This window comes from Ursus arctos, unplaced genomic scaffold (assembly GCF_023065955.2).
Source record: "Ursus arctos isolate Adak ecotype North America unplaced genomic scaffold, UrsArc2.0 scaffold_62, whole genome shotgun sequence".
Lineage (NCBI taxonomy): Eukaryota > Metazoa > Chordata > Mammalia > Carnivora > Ursidae > Ursus > Ursus arctos.
The window spans coordinates 46,750-72,448 of NW_026623081.1; the positions used below are offsets into that span (position 1 = coordinate 46,750).

The 25,699-nt window shown below is 51.6% G+C and overlaps 1 protein-coding gene across 2 annotated transcripts in view; it reads left to right on the plus strand.

The window, feature by feature from the left end:
* The first annotated feature begins 183 nt into the window (after window positions 1-183).
* OGDH (oxoglutarate dehydrogenase) overlaps window positions 184-25,699 on the plus strand; it is a 68,076-nt gene continuing 42,560 nt past the window's right edge. The window contains exons 1-4 of one of the 2 annotated variants that reach the window (XM_057308187.1): window positions 184-294; window positions 12,384-12,632; window positions 23,111-23,302; window positions 24,849-24,951. In XM_057308187.1, the coding sequence (XP_057164170.1) occupies window positions 12,411-12,632; window positions 23,111-23,302; window positions 24,849-24,951 (517 nt within the window). In that variant the 5' untranslated portion in view covers window positions 184-294; window positions 12,384-12,410. The remainder of the gene's footprint in view (window positions 295-12,383; window positions 12,633-23,110; window positions 23,303-24,848; window positions 24,952-25,699) is intronic. The other variant, XM_057308186.1, reaches the window with a different exon arrangement.

Here is a 25,699-nt window from a genome sequence, read left to right on the forward strand (position 1 = left end):
GGCCATACGGGTCCGGTCCGCGGAGCCCCCAGCTGGCGACACCAATGGCCACGCGCCGAACCCCTGCCCACCAAAGCGCGCAAACCCAACCCGCCCACAGCCGACCACAAGCACACGCAGCCCCAACGCCGGCGCAGCTCTATGACGCCAGGCAACGCCCACGGGGCATGGGCGGGCCTTCGTCTCCAGGGGCGGGGCTGCGTGCTGACGCCACACGCCGAGGCGGGGTCAAGAGTTTGGTGCCCCGGAGTGGGGTGTCGGCGCCTCATTCGGGTGGAGCTGAGCCGGGGACAGGTAAGCGCGCGCTGCCGCCGGGCCTGGCCCGGTGCAGGAAGATCCGCGGCCGCGGGTAGGAGGCGGGGATTGCGGCACAGGGCGAGGGCGCCGAGTCCTCGTTGTCGCTGGAGCCGCGGTGACAGGGAGTGAAGCCGGATGGAGCAGGGCTGACGGAGGGAGGTGGGCGGGACGGGGCCTGACGGACGGGCGTGACAGCCAATGGCGGGAAGAGCGCCGCCTGACGGGCGGAGATTGGCGGGTGCGGACGCGCGCGGTCGTCGCGGGGGGCGCGCAGTGGCGAGCCATTGGTTGTGGCGGGCGTAGGGCGGCCCGCACGGCGGATGTGAGGGAACGGGCGCCGAGGCCCGGGTGACCCCCAAGGTCGAGGAGGCGTCACGAGGGAGCCGCCCGGCGCTGTCCTCTGACGGGTCGGAAGGGTGGCGCGCCCTTGATGGAGCCGCTGCGGACTGTGGGCCATAGGCCGTGCTCCACCCGCGCCTGTCCTAGCTGCGCGTCAGGGGAGACGCCCTTGAGCGGACCCGCCGCAGCACCCCTTGTTCAGTACTTCTCCGAACTCACTACCTCCAGACTCAGTACCCCGACTTACACACCTTTCTCCATGCGCTCCGGGGGGGGGGGGGACGCCCTTGAGCGGACCACCCCGAGCACCCTGTATGCTCAGTACCCCTCCGGACTCAGCACTCCATTTTACCCATCATTCTCTCTGCCCTCCTGGGGGGACGCTCTTGAGTGGACCACCCTCGGCACCCCGTGGACTCAGTACTCCTCCAGAGTTAGTACCTCGCATACCCATCCTCCCTGCACTCCTGGGGAGACGCCTTTTAGCGGACCACCCCGGAACCCCTATGGACTCAGTACCTGTCTGGACTGAGTACCCCGCCTCGCCCATCCTCCCTGCACTCCTGGGGGGATGCCCTTGAACATATTTCATCTCCACAGCACCCTGTATACTCAGTACTCCTCCAGACTCAGTACCCCTTCTTACCCATCCTTCTTCCTGCTTTCCTGGGGCAATGTCCTTGAGCATATTTGATCTCCACAGCACCCCGTGTACTCAGTGCTCCACCATACTCAGTACTCTGCCATACTCATCCCTCTTCCTGTGCTGGGGGGGGGGCGAAGCCCTTGAATGGGACACTCTGCAGCATCACGTGTACTCAGTACTGTGCCATACTCAGCACTCCCTCATATCCATCCTCCCTGTTTTCTTGGAGTGACATCCTTGAGTGTATTTAATCTCTGCAGCACTCTGTGTAGTCAGTACCCCGCCATACTCAGCACCCCACCATACCCATCCTTGTTCTCTTGGGGTGACACCCTTGAGCATATTTAACCTCCACGTCATCCCGCGTACTCAGTACCTCTCCAGACTCCACACCCCGCCTTACTCATCCTTCTCCCTGAGCTCCTGGGGTGATGTTCTTGAGCATATTTCATCTCCACACCACCCTGTGTACTCAGTACTCCTCTGTACTCACTACTCTGCCATACTCAGTACCCCACATACTCATCCTTCCTGTGCTCCTGGGGTGACATGCTTGAACAGACCACGCCACAGCACTCTATGTGCTCGGTAGTCCTCTATCCTTGGTACCGCTCTATCCCCATAACTTCTTCCTGTGCTCCTGGAGAGATGCCCTCGAGCATATTTAACCTCTGCATCACACCGTGTGCTCAGTACTCCTCCAGACCCAGCACCCCGCCTTCTCCTTGAGCTCCTGGGGAGACGCCCTTGAGTGGACCACCCTGAAGCACCTGTATACTCAGTGCTCCTCCGGACTCAGCACCCTGCCTTACCCATCCTTCTCCCTGTGCTCGTGGGGAGACACCCTTGGCGGGCCACCCTGCAGCACCCTACCGTACTCGTCCTTTTTCCAGAGGTCTGATAGCTCATGTTGAGATGAAGCACATTTCTTGGAGCAGCACACCAGTCATGCACCTCTTCTGCTTCCCAGAGCTTCCAGACAGAAGTGTAAGTAGTGTGCCCAGACTCAGTAGGACACTGGTGGTTGCAGAACGGAGGAGAGATGTTCCGAGGCCCAAGGTGTGACCTCTGTCTTGGCGATCCTCTGCCTTGCTCTGCAGTCCTGGACTGTGGAGCAGGGACTGGGAGGCATGTTTCCAGGCTCACTGCTCTGAACAGCTTCAGGACAAGTGGCCTTGGAATGGAGCCTCGTTTGCACAGTGGCAGGAGCTGCGACAGTCAAACCATAGTGTTTTTGTGTGGACACGTTTCTTATGAAAATATGCAGTACTCTTCTAGCTTTGCAAAGTAGCCGAGGACTGGATCTTGGAAAGCTGGAGAAAGATCAGTTTCCTGATGATTGAGAGCACTTTCCATATTTCAGGTTTTTTTTCCTTTGCAACACTTTTGAGATACAATTCATGTGCTGTACCATTCACCCACTTAAAATACACAATTAAATGATTTGGAGTGTGTTCACAGTTATGCAAATATCACCACAGTTCAGTTACTTTTATAAACTAATTTCAGAAGCATGAATTTCTGTGGGTTTCATTTAAATTTGCACAGTTTATTAAATACCGTTTACTGTGTTTATTGTATGTCTATCACACCTACACATGTGTGCTTATGTGCATATCAGATCTACTTTTAACTGATCGCACTCCCCACTCCCCATTTTTTGAAAAAAAAATACTGTACTCTCTACCTTTTAAATATTCACATAGTTTTTTTTTTTATGTTGGGATAACTGCCATTATTGAGATTTATTTCAATAATTGTACATATAAATTTGTCATATGCAGTTACAACAAATAGTACAGAGAGATGCCAGTGTCCCTTTGCCTAGTTTCCTCAAATGATAACATTTTGCAGAAACTAGAGTATGATATCACAACCAGGTACTGGCATTGATAACAGCCAAGAAACAGAATATTTTCCTCATCACAAGGATCCCTCCTCTTGCCTTTTTATAGCCACACATTCTTTCCTCCTGCCTCCATCTCCTTAGCTCATGGCAGCCACTAATCTGCTCTCCATTTCTATGAATTTGGCAAATGAAGCGTGTTACATAAAGAGAATCATAAGGTATGTAACCTTTTGGGATTGGCTTTTTGCACTCCTCAGTTCTCTGAATATGAATGCAGCTTGCTGCCGTCATGTCGCTCCTTTTATGCCTCCAGGCCTTGGATGCAACACCACTGGCTCACACGTTAAAGGACATCTGAGTTGTTTCCATTCTTTGGCTATTATGAATAAGGCTCCTAGAAGAATTCACATGCAGGTTTTTATGTGAACATAAGTTTTTGTCTCTCTGGGATAGATGCCTAGGAGTGCAGTTACGAGGTCACATGGTGGTTGCATATCTAGTATTTCAAGAAATAGCCAAACTTTTCCATAGTGGCTGTGCCATTTTACCTTCCCACTAGTAATGTGTTTGAGGTCCACTTTCTCCACATCCTCGCCAGCATTTCATGATGTCACTTTTTTTTTTAATTTTAGCCATTCTAATAGTTATGTAGTGATATGTCATTGTGGTTTCCATTTGCATTTCCCTGACGGCTACTGATACTGAACACATTTTCATGTGCTTATTTGCTGTCTGTATATCCACTTGAGTTATGCCCCTTTTTTGGTCTTTTGCCCATTTCATATATATATTTTTTTAATGTTGAGTTTTGAGAATTCCTTATATATTCTAGCTCTTTGTTGGGTATGTGGTTTGCAAGTATTTTCTCATCTGTAGCTTGTCATCTTCTTAACAAGCTATTTTGCAGGGCCAGAGTTTTTAATTTTGATGAAGTCCAGTTTATCAATTTTGTCTTTTATGGATCCTGCTTCTGGTGTCAGGTTTAAGAATTCTCTAGCTCTAGTTCCTAAAGATTTCCTGTTATGTACTTTTCTGTAAATTGCATAGTTTTGTGTTGTACGTTTAAATCTGTGATTCATTTTCAGTTAATTTCCATATAAGGCGTGAAGTCTAATTTGAGATGTGCTTGTTTTGTTTTGGGGTGAGGGGGTTGCCTATGAATCTCCAGTCAATACTATTTGTTGAAAAGATGGTTGTTCCTCCACTGAATTGCTTTTGCACTTTTGTCAGAGATCAGTTGTGTTTATGTGGGTCTGTTTCAGAGTTCTCTGTTCTGTTCCATTGGACTTTTTGTCCATCTTACCATCAGTACCACACAATCTTGATTACCACAGGTACATGATAAATCTCGAAATCGGGTAGATTGGTTCTTCCCACTTTAGTCTTCCTTTTCAAAATTGTTTTGGCTAATCTAGTTCCTTTGCCTTCTCATTTAAATTTTAGAATAATCTTATCTCTACGTACAAAAAAAAAATTGCTGGGATTTTGATAAGAATTGTGTTTTATCTATATATTAATTTGGAGGTAATTAATATCTTTACCATGTTCAGCGCGCCAATCTATGAACACAGTATGTCTTTCCATTTACTTAGATTTTTATTTTTTTCATCAATGTTTTGTAGTTTTCAGCCTACAGCTCCTGCATATGTTTTGTTGGACTTAAACTATTTATTTTTAAAACTTTTTGGTTTTCATGTGTTTGTTAATAGCATACAGAAACACCGTTGATTTTTGTGTATTTATCTTGTATTCTATGACCTTGCTCAATTCATTTATTCTGTGAGTGTTTTTGTAGATTCCTTGAGATTTTATATAAAGACAATCATGCCATCTGCAAATAGGGGTAGTTTTCTTTCTTAATCTCTGACCTGTATGTTTTTCAGTTCCTTTTCTTGCCTTTTTGTTTTGGCGACAATTCTCAGTACTGTGTTGAGTAGACATCAAGAAGATAGAAATGTTAGACATGAGAGTAGACATCCTTGTGTTGCTCCCAGTTTTACAAAGAAGCATTCAGTGTTTCACTCTTAAGTTTAATGTTTGCTCTATGTTTTTGTGGATGCTCTAGATCAAATTGACGTCCCCCTCTAATCCTAGCTTCCTGAGGGTTTTTATCATGAGTGGGTGTTGAATTTTGTCAAGTGCTTTATCAGCATCTATTGATATAATCATGTGATTTTTCTTCTCTAGCTTGTCAGTATGGTGGGTTACATTGTTTTTGTTTTTTAATATCAAACAAGCTTTGCATCCCTACAGTAAACCCCGCTAGAGTATAACTGTGTCTGTGTGTTGCTTAATTCTATTTGCTGAATTTTAAGGATGGAGATATAGATATAGGTATAGATATAGATATAGATATAGATAGTATCTGTATTCATGAGGAAGGAATATTACTTTAAAGCTTTTTCTTTCTTTTTTTTTTTTTTAACTGTTTTTGGGTTTGGTTTCAGGGAAATATTAGCTTCATAAAATGAATTGTTGTCTTCTCATATTTTCTGGAATAGATTGTGTAGGATTGGAATTAATTAATGTTTAAATGTTTGGTGGGATTCCCCGTGAGCTCATCTGGGCGTGAAAATTACTTTTTGAGATTTTTAATTACACATTAAATTTCTTTAATAATTGTGGAGTTATAAAATTATTTATTTCAAATTGGGTTCGTTGTGGCAGTTTGTACTTCCGTTGAGTTCCTTATGTCTAGTTGTTCTATCCCTTGTTGAAAGAGGGCACTTGAAGTCTCCAACTGTAACTGAGTTTGTCTTCTTCCCTTTTATTAGTTTGGTTAATGTATTTTGCACTTATGTTGTTTGATGCACACACACTTAGGATTGCTATATCTTCTTAGTGGATTGATCTATTATCATTATGTAATGTCTTTGTCTTGTAATTTTTTTTTTTTTGCCCTGATGTCTACTTTATCTGGTAATAATATTGCACTCCTGCTTTCCTTTGATTAATTTTTGCATAATATGTAATTTTTCACCTTTTCACTTTCAATCTTTATCATTTTGTTTGAATTGAGTTTCTTGTGGACATGCATGTTCATAGTTGCTTAAGGAAGCATTTTGAACCTGGCTCCCTTAAACTTTTTGTTAGGTAATTCTAACATTTCTATCTTCTTGATGTCTATAGATTGTCTTTTTGGGGGGTTTTGGTTGAGATCATCCTGGTTCTTGATGTGGTGAGTGATCTTTGGTTATGTCTTGGACATTTGGGGTGTTACATTATGAGACTTGAATCATAAATGTTTGAGCCCAGAGAACAGGTTTCTGCTGACGCTGCTGGAGGTCAGTGGGTGCTGCCTGGTTACTACAGGGCAGGGGTGGAATCTAGGCTCCCCACCCAGCCTCCTTGGTATCTGTGGGGAGGGACTCCTTGTTATTGCTGTGTGGGTGTAAGTTCCCCATTAAGCCTTTGTGATTCAACCCTGCCTGGGAAGGGAGGGGTGCTGCCCTGTTATTGCCGGGCACAGGTGGAATGCAGGCTCCCTGCTGGCCTCCACTGTCCTTGGGGTCATCTGGTGGGGATGGAAGTCCCTGATCTTCTCTGACACCACCGGTTGGGGTAGAGGTGGGCCACAGTGTTTTCTGTGGGGTTGGCTTCAGGTTGCAGTAGAGCAGTGATTGTCTACAAATGTTCTGTCCTGCTGTGCAACCCTTTTCTGGTCCTTTGACCAGAGAGAGCAGACTTTGCTTGCAGCTTTGTCTACGTCAGTCAGCATTTCTTGGTTTCCAGCTTCTTCAGCACCTAGTCTGGGATATGTGAAGCAGAAAGAAAATTGAGGACTTGATGCTGTGTCTTTTTGGGCCCCCAGATCCCTTCCCAGTCTGCCTCCTTCTCTCCATCTTTCGGAGTCTTATGTTTTGTTTGGTTTAAATGTAACGTCTTATTTCTTTAGATGCATTTAGTGGGAAACAGAAGTCCTATATATGCCTTTATATATTTTTTTTAAATTTATTTATTTTAGTGGGGAGGGGCAGAGGGAGAGGAAGAAAGAAACCCAAGCAGACTCCGCGCTAAGTGCAGAGCCTGTTGTGGGGCTTGATCTCATGATCCTGCGATCATGACCTGAGCTAAAACCAAGATTCGGATGCTTGGCTGACTATGCCACCCTGACACCCACTGTACGTACCTTTAAATTTTTTAATAAATACTGACAATGGCCTTGTTTTCCATTAATACTTAATAATTTATAGTCTGATCAACACCCTTGAAGAATGCCTGTCTAGCTACGCCCCAGAGTCTTGCACAGTGGCGGTCTGGGTGAGGACAGGTCAGCCTTCAGACCCACGCACTGAAGCTTGTTGGGGGTTCCAACTCCCGAGGTGGAAGCCCCTCACAGTTATCTGGTCAGCTGGCCATTCCACATTAATTTGTGTTCAGGTTTTCCTTGGGAACTTAAGCTTTTGAAGAGATATCATTAGTTGGTCTTTTTTCTCCTGCTGGTAAGCGGTAATTCTTTAGTCATAGGACACTCTCAGAGTGTACAAAGTGCTCTCATGTTTGTACCATAATCATAAAACGTGATGGGCGGGAGCAGGAGTGATCGCTGCCTTCACTTCTGGCAAAGGAACCTGAACGCAGAGCCAGTGACGTGTTTGAGGCTCATGTAGCAACCGAGAGCCCCTTTGCCTGTTTGCCCTGCAGGCTCGACCATATTTCTACCTAGTAGTGGCGAGATACCTTTGCATTTTGAAAGTGATCCGGAACTACCTCCCTTTCCTTCAGTTTATGCTTGATGAGGCATCACAAGTGAAAGGCATTGAATTCTTTGAGATTTTCCACCAGGAAGGGGAGAGTTCCTATTTGTGCCCTCTCTGTGCATGTCCTTGTGTCACTGCCAGTAGTACAGTAAGTGCAGCCATGGTAGAACAGCTATAGGCATGTAGCAGACCTGGTCTTCTTGGTTCATCATGAGAATCTCAATGAGTCTGAAACCAGAAAAGAAAAAGAGAAAGGAGAATGTCTTCAAGATCAGTTGTACTTTTTAAATGGTTGTCAGGCAACACACACGGGGAAACAGTCACTTAACTATGCGGGCTCTTTTCCTCAGACTCGTTGCCTGAGGAGCTGCCTGGGTTGTTTTTGCTAGACCTTGCCTCCGTAATTGCACCTCTGCCTCGTCGACGTGACTTTGATAGCGTCAGGAGTCAGTTATCTCTGCATTCTGTGTATGGGGAGGTGGCCTTGGGTGAAGTGTGTGTCCAATGGGGGAAGGTCCAGGCACAGATAAAGTCCTGTTCTATGTCAGCATATAGATTTCTAAAGGCGGTATACCAAATCCTTAATTACATATTTTGCCTTGGTTTTTGCTTATCTTAAATGTTCTTTTTCTCAGAGGTACAGGTCTATACCTGCATCTTGAAATTAATGAGTTAACAAATAGTGTCATTTTGTGTACTTTACTGATACCAACAGATCTTCATTTTTTCTTAGACATCGTTTCTTTAAAAACAATGTCTTTGATACAGTTCACACACCATACAATTCACCCATGTAAGTTTCACGATTGGATGTTTCCCAGTATATTGGAAGGTTGTGCAGCCCTCAACATAATCTAGTTGTAGAGCATCTTCATCCCCCTCTAAAGGAAACCCACACCCATTAGCAGACATGTGTCCCTCTGCCCCCAGCCCCATGCAGCTACCAGCAGGCTCTCTGTCTGTAGAGATTTGCCTGTACTGAACATTTTACGTTGTTTTTGTGGATGACTTTCTTCACATAACACTGTCGAGGTTTGTCTGTGTCGCAGCACACATCTGTATTGCATCCCTTTTTATTGCCCACTGCTGTCATATTGTGTGGCTCTAACACGTTCTGTACCTGTCCCGTCAGTTGATGGACATTTGGGTTGTTACCGTGTTTTGGCGACTATGAATAATGCCACCGTGAACGTTCACGTACAAAGGTTTGTATAGACATGTTTTCATTTCTCTTGGTTATGTACCTAGGAATGGAATTGCTGAGTCATGCAGTAGCTCTGTCTTTAACTTTCTGAGGACCTGCCACACTGCATTCCCCCACTGCACCAGCTTGTGTTCCCACCAGCAGTGCTCCCATTTCTCCACATCCTCCACAGCACCTATTTTCTCTTTGATCGTATCTAGTCTAGTGGGCATCAAGTGCCCACTTACAGTTTTGATTTGAAGTTCCTGAATGAATAATGATTTTGAACATCTTTTAATGTGTTTGTTGGCCATTTGTGTATCTTCTTTGGAGAAACGTCTACTCGTATCTTGTGGTGGTTGTTTTACTTGGTTATTTTTCTCTTTACTGTTGAATTGTAAGAGGGTTTTTAAATGTATTCTGTATATAATCGTGTGGTTTGTAAGTGTTTTTCCCTATTTTGTGTTAGGGAAACACAAAGGTTTGTGATGACACACAAAGGTTTTTATTTTGATGGGGTCCAGTTTATCTGTTTATTCGTTTATTTAACTAAGAATCCATTACCTGACTCAGGGCCACGAAGATTTACTACATTGTAACTTGAAAATTATAAACTTCTGAGAGTGTTACAGGGTTTTTTAGCTCTTGTATTTAGGTCTTCGATCCATTTTGAGTTAATTTTCTATATGGTGTGAGATAGGGATCTAATTTCATGTTGTTTTTTGTGAAACTGTGGTTGTCCCACCACCGTTTGTTGAAAGGACTACTTTTTTGGCATCCAAAACCAAACCAAAGTCAGAACACATGGACTTTTTGGATAACCCAAGGTTTTCATGAAAGTGTTTGAACAATTGAATGTCTCTACCAAATGATGCACTTCTTATGGTGACTTGGAATTAGAAAGATGGAATATGGTTCTTCCAAAATCTGGAATGTAAACCCAGTGTCTGCTCAGGTCCATCAGATCGTGGGGATCTTTGGGTGGGGCCGTCCACTGAGGAGCAGTCTTTCTGATGAGTCGTGTTAAGGGGAGTTTGACAGTGACTGGGCAGCCCTGAGCTGTGTGGCAGATGCAGTGACCGCAGGCAGCAGCTAGATAACACGGGCTATCTGCAGCGTCGTGTTGGAAGGACTGCTTTTGGCAGAACCGAAGGAATGAGTGGTTTTGTGGTTGTCGGTGTGGTACCTGTGTCACTGGGCCTCACAGCAGCTCAGTAATGACAGTTAGTGGAGGTGAGACTACTGCATCCTGGGAGGAGAGCCCAACGCAGAGACCGTGGCATGGCTCAGGAGGCCCAGATGACAGTGACGCTGGAGGGGAAACATGAGCGTTTTCCTTCGGATCTACGTCCTAAAAAGCAGCGGTGGTGGTTTCTGCCGTCCCTGTGTTGGCAGGCGCTCGGTGGAGAGACGTGTGGTGAGGGGCAGGGAGAGCGGACGTTACGTGGAGCTTGTGACTCCTGAGGTGAAAATAGCACAGGCCGAGATTGCGTTCTGTGCCCACATTCGAAACCCCGCGGCCTGCCTGTCTTGAACCTGTGAGGGGCCGTTTTCATTGGTTGTTTAGTTGGTTTCAGAACACCTGCTCTGCGTCTTCCTTGTGCTGGCCTGTCTTTCCCAAGCAGCAGGGCAGGCCGGCGCTCTCTGCGTCCCAGACCTCGTGTGGATTCTGAGCATAGTTGGGCCAAGAGGAAGAGCTCCTATAAACAGTACCCGGGGTACTTTACCCAACAGTTATTTCTGGGAAATTCTCACCACGATTCAGGGCTTGGACCTCCTTCAGGTAGGTGTGGAGGTGGGTGTGATTCCAGCCAGGGCACCTGCTTCGAGGCACAGGCGTGAGCAAGGCGTTAGGCCAGCACACATGGCAACCTGAGGCAGAGGGCTGTGGTATGAGCCTTGCTCCACTCCTCTCCTCTCTTTTTCCCTCCCCTCCCTGGGCAGCTAGGATTCTTGGGGAGGGGGAGCAGCACCGTGTCCTTGTTGTGCTGGGTTCTCTGGCATGGTTGGAGTTGGTTCAAGATACTTTGGAACAGTCTCAACTCTTGCACAGTCTGGCAGCTACAGCCGCTTGTTTGTAACACGGCTGTGTTTGATGCAGGTACGTGTTAAATTTAGTAAAATTATGACCATCAAGCACAAGGTCCACTCAGAAGCAAATAAGTGCATGCCCGCCCTCCCCCCGCCCCCCCCCCCCCCGCAGTCCTTTCCTTCTCACCCTGGCCTCTCCCTGCCTCTCCCTTCCTCTCCAGCCGCTGAAGGGCCGGGCAGAACAGGAAGATGGGCATTGCATCCTGGCCCTGCTGTTAATGGCTCTATGACCTTAGGAACTTTCTTTCAAGAAAGAAACTAAAACTCAGAAAGGCAGTCTGAAAACAGAAGAACTGGTGCCTGCCTTTTAGGGGGTTTGCGGGGTTTGTGAGGAGTCCTAAACGTGTCACAGGGTAGGTAAACATTTCTGTCACGATTGCTGTGTGGGCTTCCCCTTGGAACCTGTTCAGAGCTCAGCCCCAGCCCTGTCAGGCCTCCCCGGGTCCCCGGTGCTTATGAAGTGTGGCCATGCTCTGTGGGTGGCGTCAGGACCCTCCATGTGGTCCTGTCCAGCTCACCCCCTTCTCCCTGTCTTGCGTCAGATAATTCTTGCTCTTCCTCTGTTCCTTCACACTTTTCCCACCTCTCTGTCTTTCCCCCTCCTGATTCTTTGGCTTAGAATACCTCCTCCCCTTCATGGCTAAATCCTTCCTCGAGGCCTGAAAACCGCAGCCTTCCCAAAGCTTCCCTTGGCTGCTCTTTCCTCCCACCTGAAAGGAATGGGCCTTTCCCAGAGTTTTGTTGGCATTTTTGGTGCCACTCGAGTACTCAGTGTTTTCTCTGCAGCGTTTTTTGTTTGTTTGTCTTTTTCTCTTCTGCCTGATGGTAAATTATTTGAGGGTGACCAAAATATTTTTCCAGTTTCTCTGTATGTTCCAGAACACTCCGAGTCCAGTAGGGGCTTAATAGTTTCAGGACAGATTAGAAATGTCTTTCTCATTTGATGGTTAATCCTAATCTAATCCTCATGAAATAATCCTTGCTGCCTTTTCTGTGATTGTCTTACACACCCATAAGCTTAAAGAGCTTCCCACGTGTGGTGTGTCGTTGGCCTCCCATCCCTCCAACGAGACTGCAGCTGCATCCTTGCCTCCATGTCGTGTGGAGCACAGGCCCCCTGCCTAGAAGATGGGTTTAGGTGGGTGCACGTGCTCTGTCATGTCCTCTGCACCCCCGATGTGGCACTCACGGCCATGAGTCTCTGCCAGCCACAGTGTGCACGGGTTTTCCCTGTCTGACAAGATACCCTTTCTAACTTTTCTTCTTTTTTTTGTGCAGACAGTCGTGAGAGACGTCAGGACAAGAATGTTTCACTTAAGGACTTGTGCTGCTAAGTTGAGGCCGTTGACGGCCTCCCAGACTGTGAAGACATTTTCACAAAACAGACCAGCAGCAGCCAGGACGTTGGGGCAGATTCGGTGCTTTACCACCCCCGTTGCTGCTGAGCCCTTCCTCAGCGGGACTAGTTCCAACTATGTGGAAGAAATGTACTATGCTTGGTTGGAAAACCCCAAAAGCGTACACAAGGTAAGGCTCCCAGGAGCGGATGTCTTCGTGTGTTTGGAGTCTTGGCCTGATGTTGGCCGGCCATCCAGGTAAGTGCCTGTGTCCGAGGAGCCTTCTGGAAGGCAGGCCGGCCAGCAGGCGGCGGAAAACCCCACCGAGCGGAGTCCTCTGCATCGGCAGCTTGGTCGTCATCCGGGCCCCACAGTGACCACCTCTCTGGAGGCGTGCTCCCCTCTCGCTTGATGCAGCACACGCTTGAGACCTGCTCCCGGGAACAGAAGACCTGTCGGACCTGCAGGGGTCTGAAGAGGCTCGTGCACCAGTTCCAGGGTCTCCCCAAGAATGCTGTGGGATACAGACGCCGAAGACAGGAGGCAAACAGAAGCGACCACCCCGCAGACTGCTCCTCCATCCCATCTTCCTGAGAAACCCTAAAATCATCGCATGTGAATGCTGTGTAAATGGCATTTTCGATCAGTATACTCCTGTATTTGAAAGTAAAGTCCGTCCGGGCTTCTTTCTAATTCCCCTCTGTTGCCTGTAAGGCATGTCCCCAAGAGCCCCTGTGTGCAAGCGTTTGCTTGATACAGGGCGTGCCTGGCAGTCGAGTTTCTTCCTAGCATTCCGTCCGTGATGTTTACGGGTTTTAAGGCTGGGCAGCTGGCCCAGTTGCAGGAACTGGAGGGTGGGTCCCCAAGTTGCAGTCTGTGCCCTGTTTGCAGGCCGTGGGAGGTTCGGAGGAGACGGTACATGTGAGGTGCCCGGGGTCTGCACAGAGGAGTGCCCGTTGGAGGCTGGCCAGCATTAACTGTTGTTTTGGCCTTTTCCTTACTCGTGAATCTTGGGGTCTTGTCATCAAAAGGCAGCCTGCTTCCACTGGGCCCCTGAGAATAAGCTTTACTCTGAAATGTTCATGACATTTAAGGGTGGTTATGTGCGTGTGGCCGCTGGAGCCACTGGCCCTGTTTCATCCTGGTTTGAGCCTCGTTGCTTGGCAAAGGAGGGCATCCGGCTGGGTCCTTCCCCGTTCCCTTGGCAACCTGGAGGCCACGTGGCTCCCTGAGCAAGGTGAGACCTGGTTTCCTGTGAGAGTAGATGTTTCCCTGACCTGTAAACAAAGGGACCATCCAGAGGTGTCCCACGAAAGTGGCCCTGCCTACAGTTCTGGCTGTCAGACACTCTGAAGACAGGCCCTGTGCTGTGGGCTCTGGACTAGACCTCGCCAGGCCTGTCCCTCGGCCTTCCTCTCCCCAAACATAATCTCTTCATGGAACCAACCACATCTTCTGTTCTCTGGGCTGTTGCAGTGTGTGTACTCTGGGCACAGTGACATGTGCCTTTTCACTGTGCAGTGTCCTGACTTCATTCCCAATCCCGGGGAGCACAGCACAGTGACGGCTCCACTGATGGGCCAGGTGCAGCCGGTGCAGCCAGGGGTGGGGGGGAGAGGAGTCCAGGGTGGGGACTGGGTCCTTAGGCTCTGCTGGTCAGAGTGAACACTCACAGAGATGCAGCAGAGCGGGTAGGAGGATCTCAGAAAGGGCCTTGCCAGGTGAATACGAGAATCCACGCAGGTTGGCATCCTTGGGCCAGATTGTACGTGTTGGTTTCTGTTGCAGGGACTCTCCAGGGGGTACCACGTCTTCTAGAGAAGGGGAGGGGCAGGGCAGTGTAAATCGGGGTGCCCCTGTCCACAGTGCCAACCACAGGGAGTCAATTGCCTCTCCAAATTGGGATAGGCCTCCTACCTGACGTGTCTGTGTTTTTTCAGAGATACAATCCAAAGCTTGCACTGGATTCCAGAGGACTCTGTGACTCAGGGAAGTCCTTAGAAATATTGACTTTGCTAAGAACACTTCGTTTGTGCTTGTGTTTTAGAACATATAGTTCAAGCAGAAATGATAAATTAGATTTGAAGATTGAGATCAATTGGCATTCAGATCCCCCACGTGTGTGTTGTTGTGCAGTGTGGGCTCCGTGCCCTGAGGGCTGGTCCTGTGCTCTCTCTCCTCTGTTGGCACAGAACTTGTTCATATCCGGCAGAAACAGAACAATTTTAGGATCTCCCCTCCCTGCCCTGTTACACTCAGCTTTCCAATTATTTTTTTAACTCTTTATGATATTTTCAAACAAACAGTAGAGAATAAAACGAGCCACTGCAAGGAGACCCACGTCCAGCTTCAACAGCACTCCACAGTTTGCCAGTTTTTTTTTTTTTTTTAAGATTTTATTTATTTATTTGACAGAGACAGCCAGTGAGAGAGGGAACACAAGCAGGGGGAGTGGGAGAGGAAGAAGCAGGCTCATAGCAGAGGAGCCTGATGTGGGGCTCGATCCCAGAACGCTGGGATCACGCCCTGAGCCGAAGGCAGACGCTCAACGACTGCGCCACCCAGGCGCCCCTGCCAGTTTCTAAAACCTCTTCCTGCCCCACTCTTTTTTGCTTGTTGGTTTCACTTGGGTGGGGGCTCAGGGGAGCGTTTGAAGCAAATCCAGACCTGCGTCATTTCGGCACGACTCTCACTAACGGGAATGTTGTCTTCACCACACCTAACACAGTTCACAGATAACTCTCCAGCGTCTACTTCTCAGCCTCAGCCAGCTGTGCCTCTCTTAAAGAGTATGTGCCTGAAAGGCAGATGCCTAACCAACAGAGCCACCCAGGCGCCCCGTGTGTGCCTGTTTTTAAAGAACGCTTATATTTCTAAGTGTTTCCTTGTGAACGTTGCGGTGATGTACGTGAGCAATTCTGAGCTGGAGCCCCTCGTGCTCCTGGTGCCCGGGCAGGTGGCTGGCCCCGACTGCACCCCCTCCCTGTCGTCACCTCCAGTCTAAACGCCTTGTCAAGCACAGCCCACTGCTGGACCCCATTAGGAAATCTCAACGGAGGCCTATTGTGTCAGCACGTGAAGCCTCCCTCATCAGGGTCTCAGGCGTGTTGGGGATAAGTCAGATGGCAGCATCTTATTTTTATTTAAATCTTAGAAACACTTAGAATGAAAGCTAGATTGCCCCGTCAGTATTTAAGACAAGCAGGTATTGGGCACTACTGGGCCCCTATCGGGCCCCATTTGTGTGCAGTGGCACACGCCCCCCCCCCCCCAACAGGCGGAGCTGTGGTGTCAACCCCACCAGGGAGGACCCTGGCTTGCTCCCAGTGCTGGAGCTGGAGGGAGGGCCTTCTCTGCCTGTGGCCGTCCTCAGAGCCTCAAAGCTTGCTTCCCCTGCCAGGCCTTCTTAGTGGCCTTAGCCCACTTCCGAAATATTGTCTTCCTCTTCCTGTTAACCACACCCATTTCTTACACCATCTGGGGGGCCGCTCCAAGCGTAGTGACGGCTCTGGTCCCCCATGGTCACTGCATCCAAGGGGGAGTCTTCAGACTCAGTCCCACCTCCTGGGGCCTGGGCCATTCTGCCTCTTCCTTCCGTTCTCGTGAGACACAATCCTGTCGTTTTGTGTAAGGGAGCCAGACAAGCAGAGAAAAAAACACATCATCCCCAATTCATGGTGACATGTGCCTTTTCACTGTGCAGTTTTGAAACCACCCTGGCTGTGCTCGGAGAACTCTGCAGGCCTTAGCGGACAGACACATGTGTAGTGTAGGTCTGTGGGGTACTTTGTGGGATTTCGGTGATGGAGGCTGTGAAGCGGCGGTGACACTCGGCTTCCGACATCAGAAGGTATCTCAACCACGGTGATTTGTGTATGGAATCACCCAGTAGGCGGAGTACCTTCCCGAATGTCAGCACGGTATCTCCAGGGGGCTTCACTTGCAGGTTTAGATGTGAGATAGGGTTCACATGTCTGAAGGGTGCAGGAAACAGGAGGCGGTTTGCAGCCCATGGCTGTCCGGTCTGAGTGCGGTGGTGCGGGGCTGCGGAAGACGTGCTGGTGCAGGGTCCTTGTGTGCACGGGCCTGGGCACCACCTCTCAGCCCTGGGGCCGCGTGTCTGCCTCTCCTGGAGGGGGCTGTGATGAGCCAAACCCTGAGCCGTCCGAAGGTCTGCAGGCTCTTGGCCCAAGGTGCCGCCCTCGGGGCTTGGAAAGGAGGCCTCTCCTCTATGTGGTCATGACTCCCGGACTCGGATTCTCTTGGAAGCTGTTGGGGGGTGTGCTGCAGGCGTAGGAGGACCTGAGGCCACCAGACGGGTCCTCTCTGTCACGGTCTAAAGGGGTCCCAGCCTCCATCTCGAGCAGAGGCCGGGGAGCGGCGGTCACGGTCAGCAGATTGCACAGGGCAGAGCTGAGGCAGCGTTCTTTGCTCGTCTTGGGGGGTGGTTGAGGTTCTGCTCCCACGCCGTCACAGAGGAAAGGTAGCTGAGGTCGTCTGCAGACATGACCTCACCGGTGCTGTGCTTTCAGCATGACCGTGTGGCTCTGACTGAGCATGTATTTTCTCGGTTTCTGTGACGGAGGGGTACCCAGGTAGAACCTCCAGTTTTAACTGCTTGCAGTATAAACAGCTCCATGGCACAAAGTCAGGCAGACCCGAATCCCAGGGCACTGCCAGTCCCTGCCTCCCAGACGTGTGCTGGGCCGGGCGCGGCCTTGCCAGTGGATGGAAGGGTCAGAGCCTCACAGTGGGACCTTGGGGTGGGCACACACGGTGTTTTGAGGGAAGGCTGGGTCCCAGCAGTTGGCACGAAGAGGGCACTTCGGGCGGGTGTGGGGACCGTCCAGTGCAGCCTTTTCATGCACAGCAGGGATACAAGACACATGGCCACATGCCGTGGCTGGGCCACAGGACACAGTAACCTGAATGCATAGGGCACGGTGCAGAGCTTTCAGCACACCTTCTAAACTGGAGGAGCCCGTGTGCGGGGGGCTGGGGAGGACGGAGCCTCAGAGCAGCACCCGGCAGCCGGCCAGCCTCCGGCAACCACCCTTACCCTTAGGTTCAGGAGCCGCTGCCTGTCCATCTGTTTGGCTGAATTAGCCTGGAGCCACCAAACCCTTGCTCAGGATGGCCACTGGCTACTTAACTGCCCTGACTTTCGTGCAGGCAGCACTTAAGAAGCACTGTTAATACAGGACCTTAATAATGTGGCTGTCCGTCAAGGCACTGGGGTCCGACCCAGACCCGCAGTTCATCAACCTCGGGCTGGCCTCTGTGCCCAGGGTTTGGTCAAGTCCAGAGGCTTCTTACCCACTCCCCAGGCTGGTTTGACGTCAGGGTACTTGGCAGGGCACCGGCAGAGGGCGGTGGTGGCGTCGGGTGACATGTGCCAGAGCGAGGTGCGTCCTGCGGGCGGGTAGGCCTAAGGCGGAGCAGCATCTGAAAGGGACTTTGAACAGGAGGAAAATGGGCTGGTCAGCCCAGGACCAGCGGCGTGGAATTGGGCGGCTAGAGTACACGGTAACCCCACGGTTGAGTGTTGATCCTCAGTTTCTGGAACAAATCCAAATATCCTGTGGCTGCTTTTCAAAGTGTGAGAAGGTGTGCCAGTACAGGGGTGACTCCCTCTGCAGGCCAGGTTCTGGTGAGCACACACGCGCAGCTGAAGCGGCTTCTCTGGCCCCATCCAGACCCTGGGAGGCAGACTCGCCACCGCCATGCACTCGCTGTGCGTCGGGCCCTTAGGTCACACACTCGCGCTGGCCGCCATGTCTGACACACCCTGGGGGGCTTTCCAGGCAGGTGAAAGGGGTGGCGTGTTTGCCGCCCCTCCGACACTGAAGCACTCCATGAACGGTCTCTGATGGGAACTCCATGGCCAGGAACTTGGCCCTGAGGTGCCGGTGATCTGCTGACAGTAGGTAGTTGAGGACAGAGTCCACTTGCCTCACTGACTGCTCACACCCATGTGCCCTGGTGAGCAGTGCCGCACTCACCAGCGTCAGCAGCTTTTCCGGGTGAGGTGGAGCCTCTGGATTCTCGAGGCCGCAGGTGTCAACAGCTGGCACCCCACCTACCACCGCACCTGACGCCCTGGTGACACCATACCTAGCACTACAGCTGACTTGTCAGGCTGTTCACCCTGTGGAGGAGTCTGAACTTGTCTGAGTTTGACTCAAGTGTGTTGAGCACCTGCTGTGTGCAAAGCCTGGAGTAGCTTCCTTAAGGTGTGCACAGCCTTCAAAGGGCTTCCTCTGCTTAGGGCAGAGAGGGTGTGTGATGGCTGGGAGAGTCCGTCGTCGTTACAGGAGGTCTGGGAGGTTGGTGGGGGCTTGGGGGTGATGGCTTTTGGAACAGAGTTTCATAAGTTATAGGTGAATGCTTTCGTTGATCTAAAATTGAAAGTAAGAATTTTGGTGTCGTTTCGACCAGAATACTGTACTTACTTATACTCAAAACCTACCACGTTTTGGTAAGGTCCATTTTGGCAACAAGTGAGGGTCTCAGCCCCACTCGTGGGAGGGGGGTGGCAGCCCACACCTCCGCTGATGGCTGTCCCCTCTTCCCGCGTGGCCTGTGGCCTGGCTTCTGCCGACTCTCCAGTTTTGTCTCTACTGGGTCACCCTGTCCCACAGGGCTCATGGCACTGGCTGCCCCCGAAGTGCCGTCTTCTTCCACCGCCACCCCTGTGCCTGCTCTGAATTCCCACGCTCACTCATGTTCCTGCCATTCCTGAGAGAGGGGCTCTTTGTGGTTGTTCGCCTGTCCCTAAACCTGAAAACGGCCTGTGCAGAGGCAGCCTCAGTGGGTGTCCGTGGGATTGAACTCGTGAGTGACAGTGCTCACACCTTGTCACGGAACACTACCTGCGTACGACCTGTGTGCCTTTGGGAATACCGTTCTGCCAGGAACGTCACCGGAAGCCTCCTGTCTTGCTGGGTGGAGGAGCTGGCCTCCCAGGGGCAGGTGCCTTCTCTGGTCCTCCCTGCAGGCAACCACTGCCTCTCCAGCGGTGGATAGAGGACAGAGTGTCTGTCAGTGGCCACTGGTAGGTTCAGGGGCAGGCAGGGGGAGAGAGAGTTTCCTCGGTGGGTTAGTTGTGCACCAGAGGCAGATGAAGAGGTTGGAGGCTGGGGCATTGGTGACGGGGTGTCTGGACCCTCGGTGTGAGTCTGTGGTGGCTGGTGGCTTATGTCGCACTTGGAGGAGGCGATGAGCTCATGGCCGTGTGGCAGGGTTGGGACTCCCGCCTGGCTCCATCTGACACAGAAAGCCACCCTCTGGCCCGGGTACCGTAGCCCGAGACAACAGCCAGGGTCCACTGTGCCTTGTTGGTTGTGGGTGTTCCAGAGACTTCTCCAGAGGCACTGTTAGAGTCCGTGCTGTGAAATCACCCCCACCCTCACCGGTCCCTGGGCTTCCTCCCTTTCACTTCTGCTTTGTTGCCACAGTTAATGCTGGAGGCACAGGTCACCACACCATAGGGCTGGGGTGTCCAGACAAGAGGAAGGAGTTTGGCTCCGAGAGGAATGTGAATGTGGCGCATGCGTGCGCACACACACAGGGTTTTTCTCACTCAGTAAGAAGCCTGGGGCCACTTGCCTCAATGGCACGACAGCCTCACACCGCCAGGCTCGAGCAGATGGGCAGGGGCAGGCATCCTCTTCTGGAAGCTTCCTCCTCACAGAGGGGAGGGGCCCCCCAACCGGCTGCTGCAGCCTCACGGCCACCTCTTCACGGAGTGTGGCAGCCAGTGAGCGCACAGGTCTATAAAACCTCCTGCCGAGGTGTGTACCAGCAAGGGCTGTGCTCCTCAGACAGGAAGCCCTCTCCGGGAGGGGACGAGGCCCAGTATTCAGGGTCCAGGGATGAGAGAGAGAGAGGCCGCTTGGGGAGCGGAAACTATTGGATGGGGTAGTGAGGCCTGCAGCCAAAACATGACCTCTGCTTGCAGAGACTTTTTTCGGTCAGCTTTTGTGAGGTCTGACTGACATTGAAACGTGCCCGTTTTAAGTTGCAGGGCGCTGGGTGTGCAAGTCACCGGACTCCACTTGCAGAGGTGCGCGTGTGAAAGCGTCCCCCGTCTCGGTGGAAGGGGGCTCGCTGCTGCTGTGGGGGCAGCTCACCGGAGCGCAGGTGCCCAGCCCCACTGTGTGTGGGGGTGAGCAACGGGGGAGGCGGGCGCTGCATTGCTGCCCTGGTCCTCCTGCTGACCCCCCCTTTCTGCAGGACTGGCGTGAACCAGTTTCTTCTGAGCGCCTCCAGCACCAGCAGGGCTTGCGGCTGTGCATTTGTTCTCAGCCAATTAGAAATCACCTGGAGTTTTATTCCGAGCACAAAAGAAGGTCAGAGGGAGGAGGCCTGATGGTGGTGATCGACACCCCGCCCCCCTTCACAGGCTGGCCTGGACAGGGCCCCTGCAGCTTTTGTCTCCTGGTTGTGCCCACCGCGTCTGCGGGAGAGGCCTTTCATTTCTGCGTTTCCTTGGCAGGGTGGGCTGGTGAGCGATGCTGTTTATGTGACGGCTGCCCGCTGACCCATGTCCCTGTGGCCGTCCCGTGGCGTGGCTGTCCTGGCACTCAGGGTGGCATACTCTTGCCTTTTGCCTCACTGCCGCCTCAGAGGGGCTCCTTCTGGGCCAAGCCCTCGGTCACTGGAGGCCTGGACAGAGGCCTGGGAGAGCCCAGGACCAGAGCCACTCCCCAGATGCAGGGGCTCACTGAGACATTCTGACAAATGTCCCCAAAGTCAGAAGTATGGGGGGGGGGGGGCTGTGTCCAGTGTGTTAGCTGTTTGTGTCCTTGTAGTGAACCAGGTGGGAGCAGGGAGGCAGCCTTACCTTCCCTTAGGAGTCGACACCCAGGTGGCCTCTTTCCCTCCAGAGACAAGGGCAGCTGCCTTCCCTTGTGGACACGCTGCCTTTCACCCGTGTCAGAGGCACACCAGAGTGTTGGTGGCAGTAGTTTGACGGGAGGGGTGAAGAGATGGCCCTGGGCCCCCGAGTCCTGGATTGCAGAGGGTGCCCCCGCTGTCCAGTTTTGTGGCACAAGGGGCTTTTCATCGGCATTAAGGCAGGTGCCAGGAGAGAGCCCCGCATCCTATCTACCATCAGCTGACACACTGAAAATTAACCAGAGAGGTAAAAACAGTAAAACCTGGACTAATGAGCTAAAACGTTTTAAAATTGTTATTGAGACACAGAATCATGTGAAGTGTACAACTCAGTGTTGGACGATCATCCTGCTAACGTGATTTTTAAAAATTACCTTTTCTGAATACAAAAGAAATGCATTCTTATCGTAGAATGATTTAAACGTTCTGCAAAGTTCCCTCCAAAGCAGTTGTAAGGAGAGGCCAGACTGCCCCACGTGAGGCAGTGCTCCAGGCCTTTGCCGGTGACAAGCTTGTGACCAGTCGCTCAAGGGCCCCGAACAGCCCTGAATGGTGCCTGCCTGAGAAAGCCAGAAGACCATGAGGACCGACACCATGGCATCAGTCCACATACGGACCACCCGTGCGATGCCCGCCGAGTCCCGGCCGAGCTCCTCTGGATGGCATCCCGGTAGTTCTTCCTGCGATGGCGAGCGCAAAAGTCCAACGATGTTTGTCCTGAATCTAAATCAGCTTACTGACGGAAGAACCTCAGACAGCGAGGAAAGACAACAAACATTTTCCTCTGTCTGAACCTGCTGGTTTTCAGTAATGTTCTTCTTTGCAGAGGAATGTTATTAAGCCTTCCTCTCTATGAGCTCAGCAGTATTTTTTTTGAAACCTCATATCTTTGCATGAGATGATAAACTATTAAAGTTCACGGTATCTCCGTAAATTGTAAATTGAATCTTCCAAGCACGGAATACTGAGAACAGAAGGACGGAAGGAAACGAGATCATTCATGTTAGCACAGAGGAAATAGGGAGCAGCGGTAACGCCAGTGAGGTTCTCCATGGGTCAGAGCTGAGATCCCAAGTTCTGTCTCTGAGCATGCACCTGCCGTGGCTCTTTAGTGGCCCTCCTGAATTATGGACAAGGCTGTTTCTCCAGCGGTCAGTGAGGGAGCATGGCAGGCTTGCAGATATGAGCCTTGGGCCCCTTACAGGGGCCCCGATTCCATCTCACTCCTGGGAACACAAGCATGAGCAAGGTCAGCCCGGACCCCCCAAGACTATGCCTAGCCTCTGAGTCTAGAGAGACACTTGGAATGCTCAGTCCCCCTCAGGTGGTCCCGTTGGGGCAGCTGCAGACCTACAGACAAGGGCCAGGAGCTCTGGTCTTCCAGATGACTGGGCTGGGGCCAGATGGGGTGGGAAGGCCTCTGTTCACCTGCCTCCCGGGCCTCCCACCATGGAAGCGGTTGGCATGCTACTGGAGTGCAGCAGAGCTGCATGACCTTGGGCCTTTGGGGTTTTGATGGAAGGGCAGCCTCACGTCATCTGCGTCTTAGGGGTGGGGGGTAAGAGGGGGCATCCCGAGGGAATAATGGAAGCAGGGCCCCACCTTTCAGGGGTGGAATTGGGCTGTCCAGCGTAGGAGCAAGTCAGCCGAACCAGCCTGTGGTGGGCGAATATAACCGGGACGTGACTTGCCTGCCAGGAACACTGCTAAAAATGAGTCCTACGTTCTGGGTGAGCCATGGGGTAATGCGAGTTCCTTCTTTGTCTTTAGTCATGGGACATTTTTTTCCGAAACACCAATGCCGGAGCGCCGCCGGGCACCGCCTACCAGAGCCCGCTCCCCCTGAGCCCGGGCTCCCTGTCTGCCATGGCACGAGCACAGCCCCTGGTGGCCGCACAGCCCAACGTGGACAAGCTGGTGGAGGACCACTTGGCAGTGCAGTCTCTCATCAGAGCCTACCAGGTAAGGCCACACCTGCTGGCCGGCAGCACATCAATGACAGAGGGCCCCCCAAGTGATGTGTCATGTAACCAGGAGCCTGGCAAAAACAAAATATGCCAGGAGCAAAGGAGCCGGGTCTGACCCAGTCTGACCCTGCTTGAGCATGTCCTTGCTGCTTGGAGCACCTGACCTATAAGTAGCTCCTGTTTCTTTCCATAAGTTGACAAGAAAAACTCAGGGGCAGGGAAAAACAGTCCTTGCTGGGGTGTTGAGGGGGCTGCTGATCACCTGGAGGGAGCAGTGACCGGAAGGGGTGCCCCCCCTTCTCAGTCGCCAGCACCCATGTACGACAAGAGGAAATGAACCCGTAGAGTTTGGGACAGAAGCAGAGCCCCCGGGTGCGTGAGAGGCAGGTGAGGGGCAGGGCGGTCTCCAGGAGCCTCCCAGTTAGCTGTCCACGCTGTCAGAGGCTGTTAGGCAGGACACGTGGGTTTCCTCCAACCTTTCTCCACGTGGCAGGGAAGAAAGAGTCCAGAATTCAGATCCAAACACCTGAGAGTAGATCTGAGGACAAGAGGAGAAATCAGGCCTGGGGCTGGGGTGTCCCTTCTGGGATCCCTGGGCTCCCCTGCCACCACCTCTTCCGTGGATCACATGGAGGTCTCATCTCTCCTGGGCATATTTCCAAGAGATGCCACGGGTTGGGGCAGGTGGCATGGGGCAGGGCAATGGGTGTGGACAGATGCTCCGAGCCATGTGGCCGGCATGGCCATGTGCTCTGGAGTGTTGTTCCGTGGGCACATCTGGAGGAAGGAGGTGCATCTGATGCTTCTGACCGTTGCCTGCCTCCTGCAGCCTCGTAACATCACACGGTCCCAGGTTCCCATCCTCAGCCACCCCTTCTCAAGCTGCTAGCAAACAGTCGTGGGTCAAATAGCCAAGACTTGAAGTTGGGAGGAATTTTCTTCCTCCTTTTGCTTCTTAGGCAGTTCAGATCAGATGCCGAAGCCCCTGCGCCCCTCAGCAGGGCCCGCGCTCCCCAAACCAACACCTGTGCTCCCCTCCTTGGGGGCACTGACATGCTGAGCGGCACGGCCCCACGCGGGCATCAGCCCCCCAGCGTGTCCCACTTCGTTTATCCAAGGAAACGGCAAGGATCCCCAGAACTGCCAAGTTTACTGTGACCTGAGTTTATCTCTTTTACAAGCACAAGAGTGCTTTCACGATAAAATATTTGAAGGCTTTTTTTTTTTTTTTTAATAATTTTGTTACTTTGGGTTCAGGTTTGACCAAGTGTAACTTTTCCCCCCCACAGCCCGCGGGTCCTGCTTAATGACTGCTTGTGTTATTGCTTCCAGGTCAGGGGTCACCACATTGCAAAACTTGATCCTCTCGGAATTAGTTGTGTAAATTTTGATGATGCTCCGGTAACTGTTTCTTCAAACGTGGGTGAGAATTAATCTGTAAACGCTAATTTTAATGTAATTTTACTTTTTTTTACCCCTTCCCTCTTTTTTTTCTCCTGTCCTTTTGTGTGTGTCCCCCTCCCTCGCTGGCCCGTCCGTAGATACGAGGGCACCATGTAGCGCAGCTGGACCCCCTGGGGATTTTGGACGCCGATCTGGACTCGTCCGTGCCCGCTGACATTATCTCCTCCACAGACAAACTTGGTGAGGGTCTGGGAGCGGCCAGCGCTGCGCTGCTTAGCTGCTCTGCGTCACAGCTGTGACGGCCAGGACGTCCTCAGACGGAAGGGAGAGGCTCTTAAGTTTCCTTCGTTTTGATCACTTGAAATTTAGTGTGTTTGGGGCAAGTTACTTTTATCCCAGCTTCTTAGCCAGACTCTGTCTATGAGCTCAATTGTCTAAGTCTCCAAATTGGAGAGTAAAATTTGGGTCAGACAAGGTTTGTGGCACCGAGGAAAAGATGACCTTCCAGACAGGCGGGTCACATGACATTCCAGAGGTCGGCTCTGCTGGCTTGGGTTGCAAATCCCGGTGCAGCACGGCCTCCACCCGACGCGGCCTCGCTCGGGACCGTTGTCGCGCGCTGTGCTCTTTGGCGCTTGGGACAGCCTGCCTTTAACGGGCGAGTTCCAGAGCACACTGGATGTGCACTGGGTGTCGATTCCTAAATGCTGGTGATCACACTGAGGAAGGAAACTTTGGAAGGCATCCCGGCACGCGGGGAGGTGCGTGGCGCTCGGGCAGTCACTGTCACGCGTCCCCACTACCTCTTCTGCTGCCGTGAAGCACACACAGGGGCGCGGCTGGGCTCACCCTGCAGCTGCTTTCTCAAGTTAATCTGCTCTCGGTCCCCATGCCGCTAACCTGTGCTGAGATGACTGACCCAGAAATGGCCAGGTGTCCACCAGACACACTGTGCATGCTAATAATAAAACTCACGATTGCCTACCTG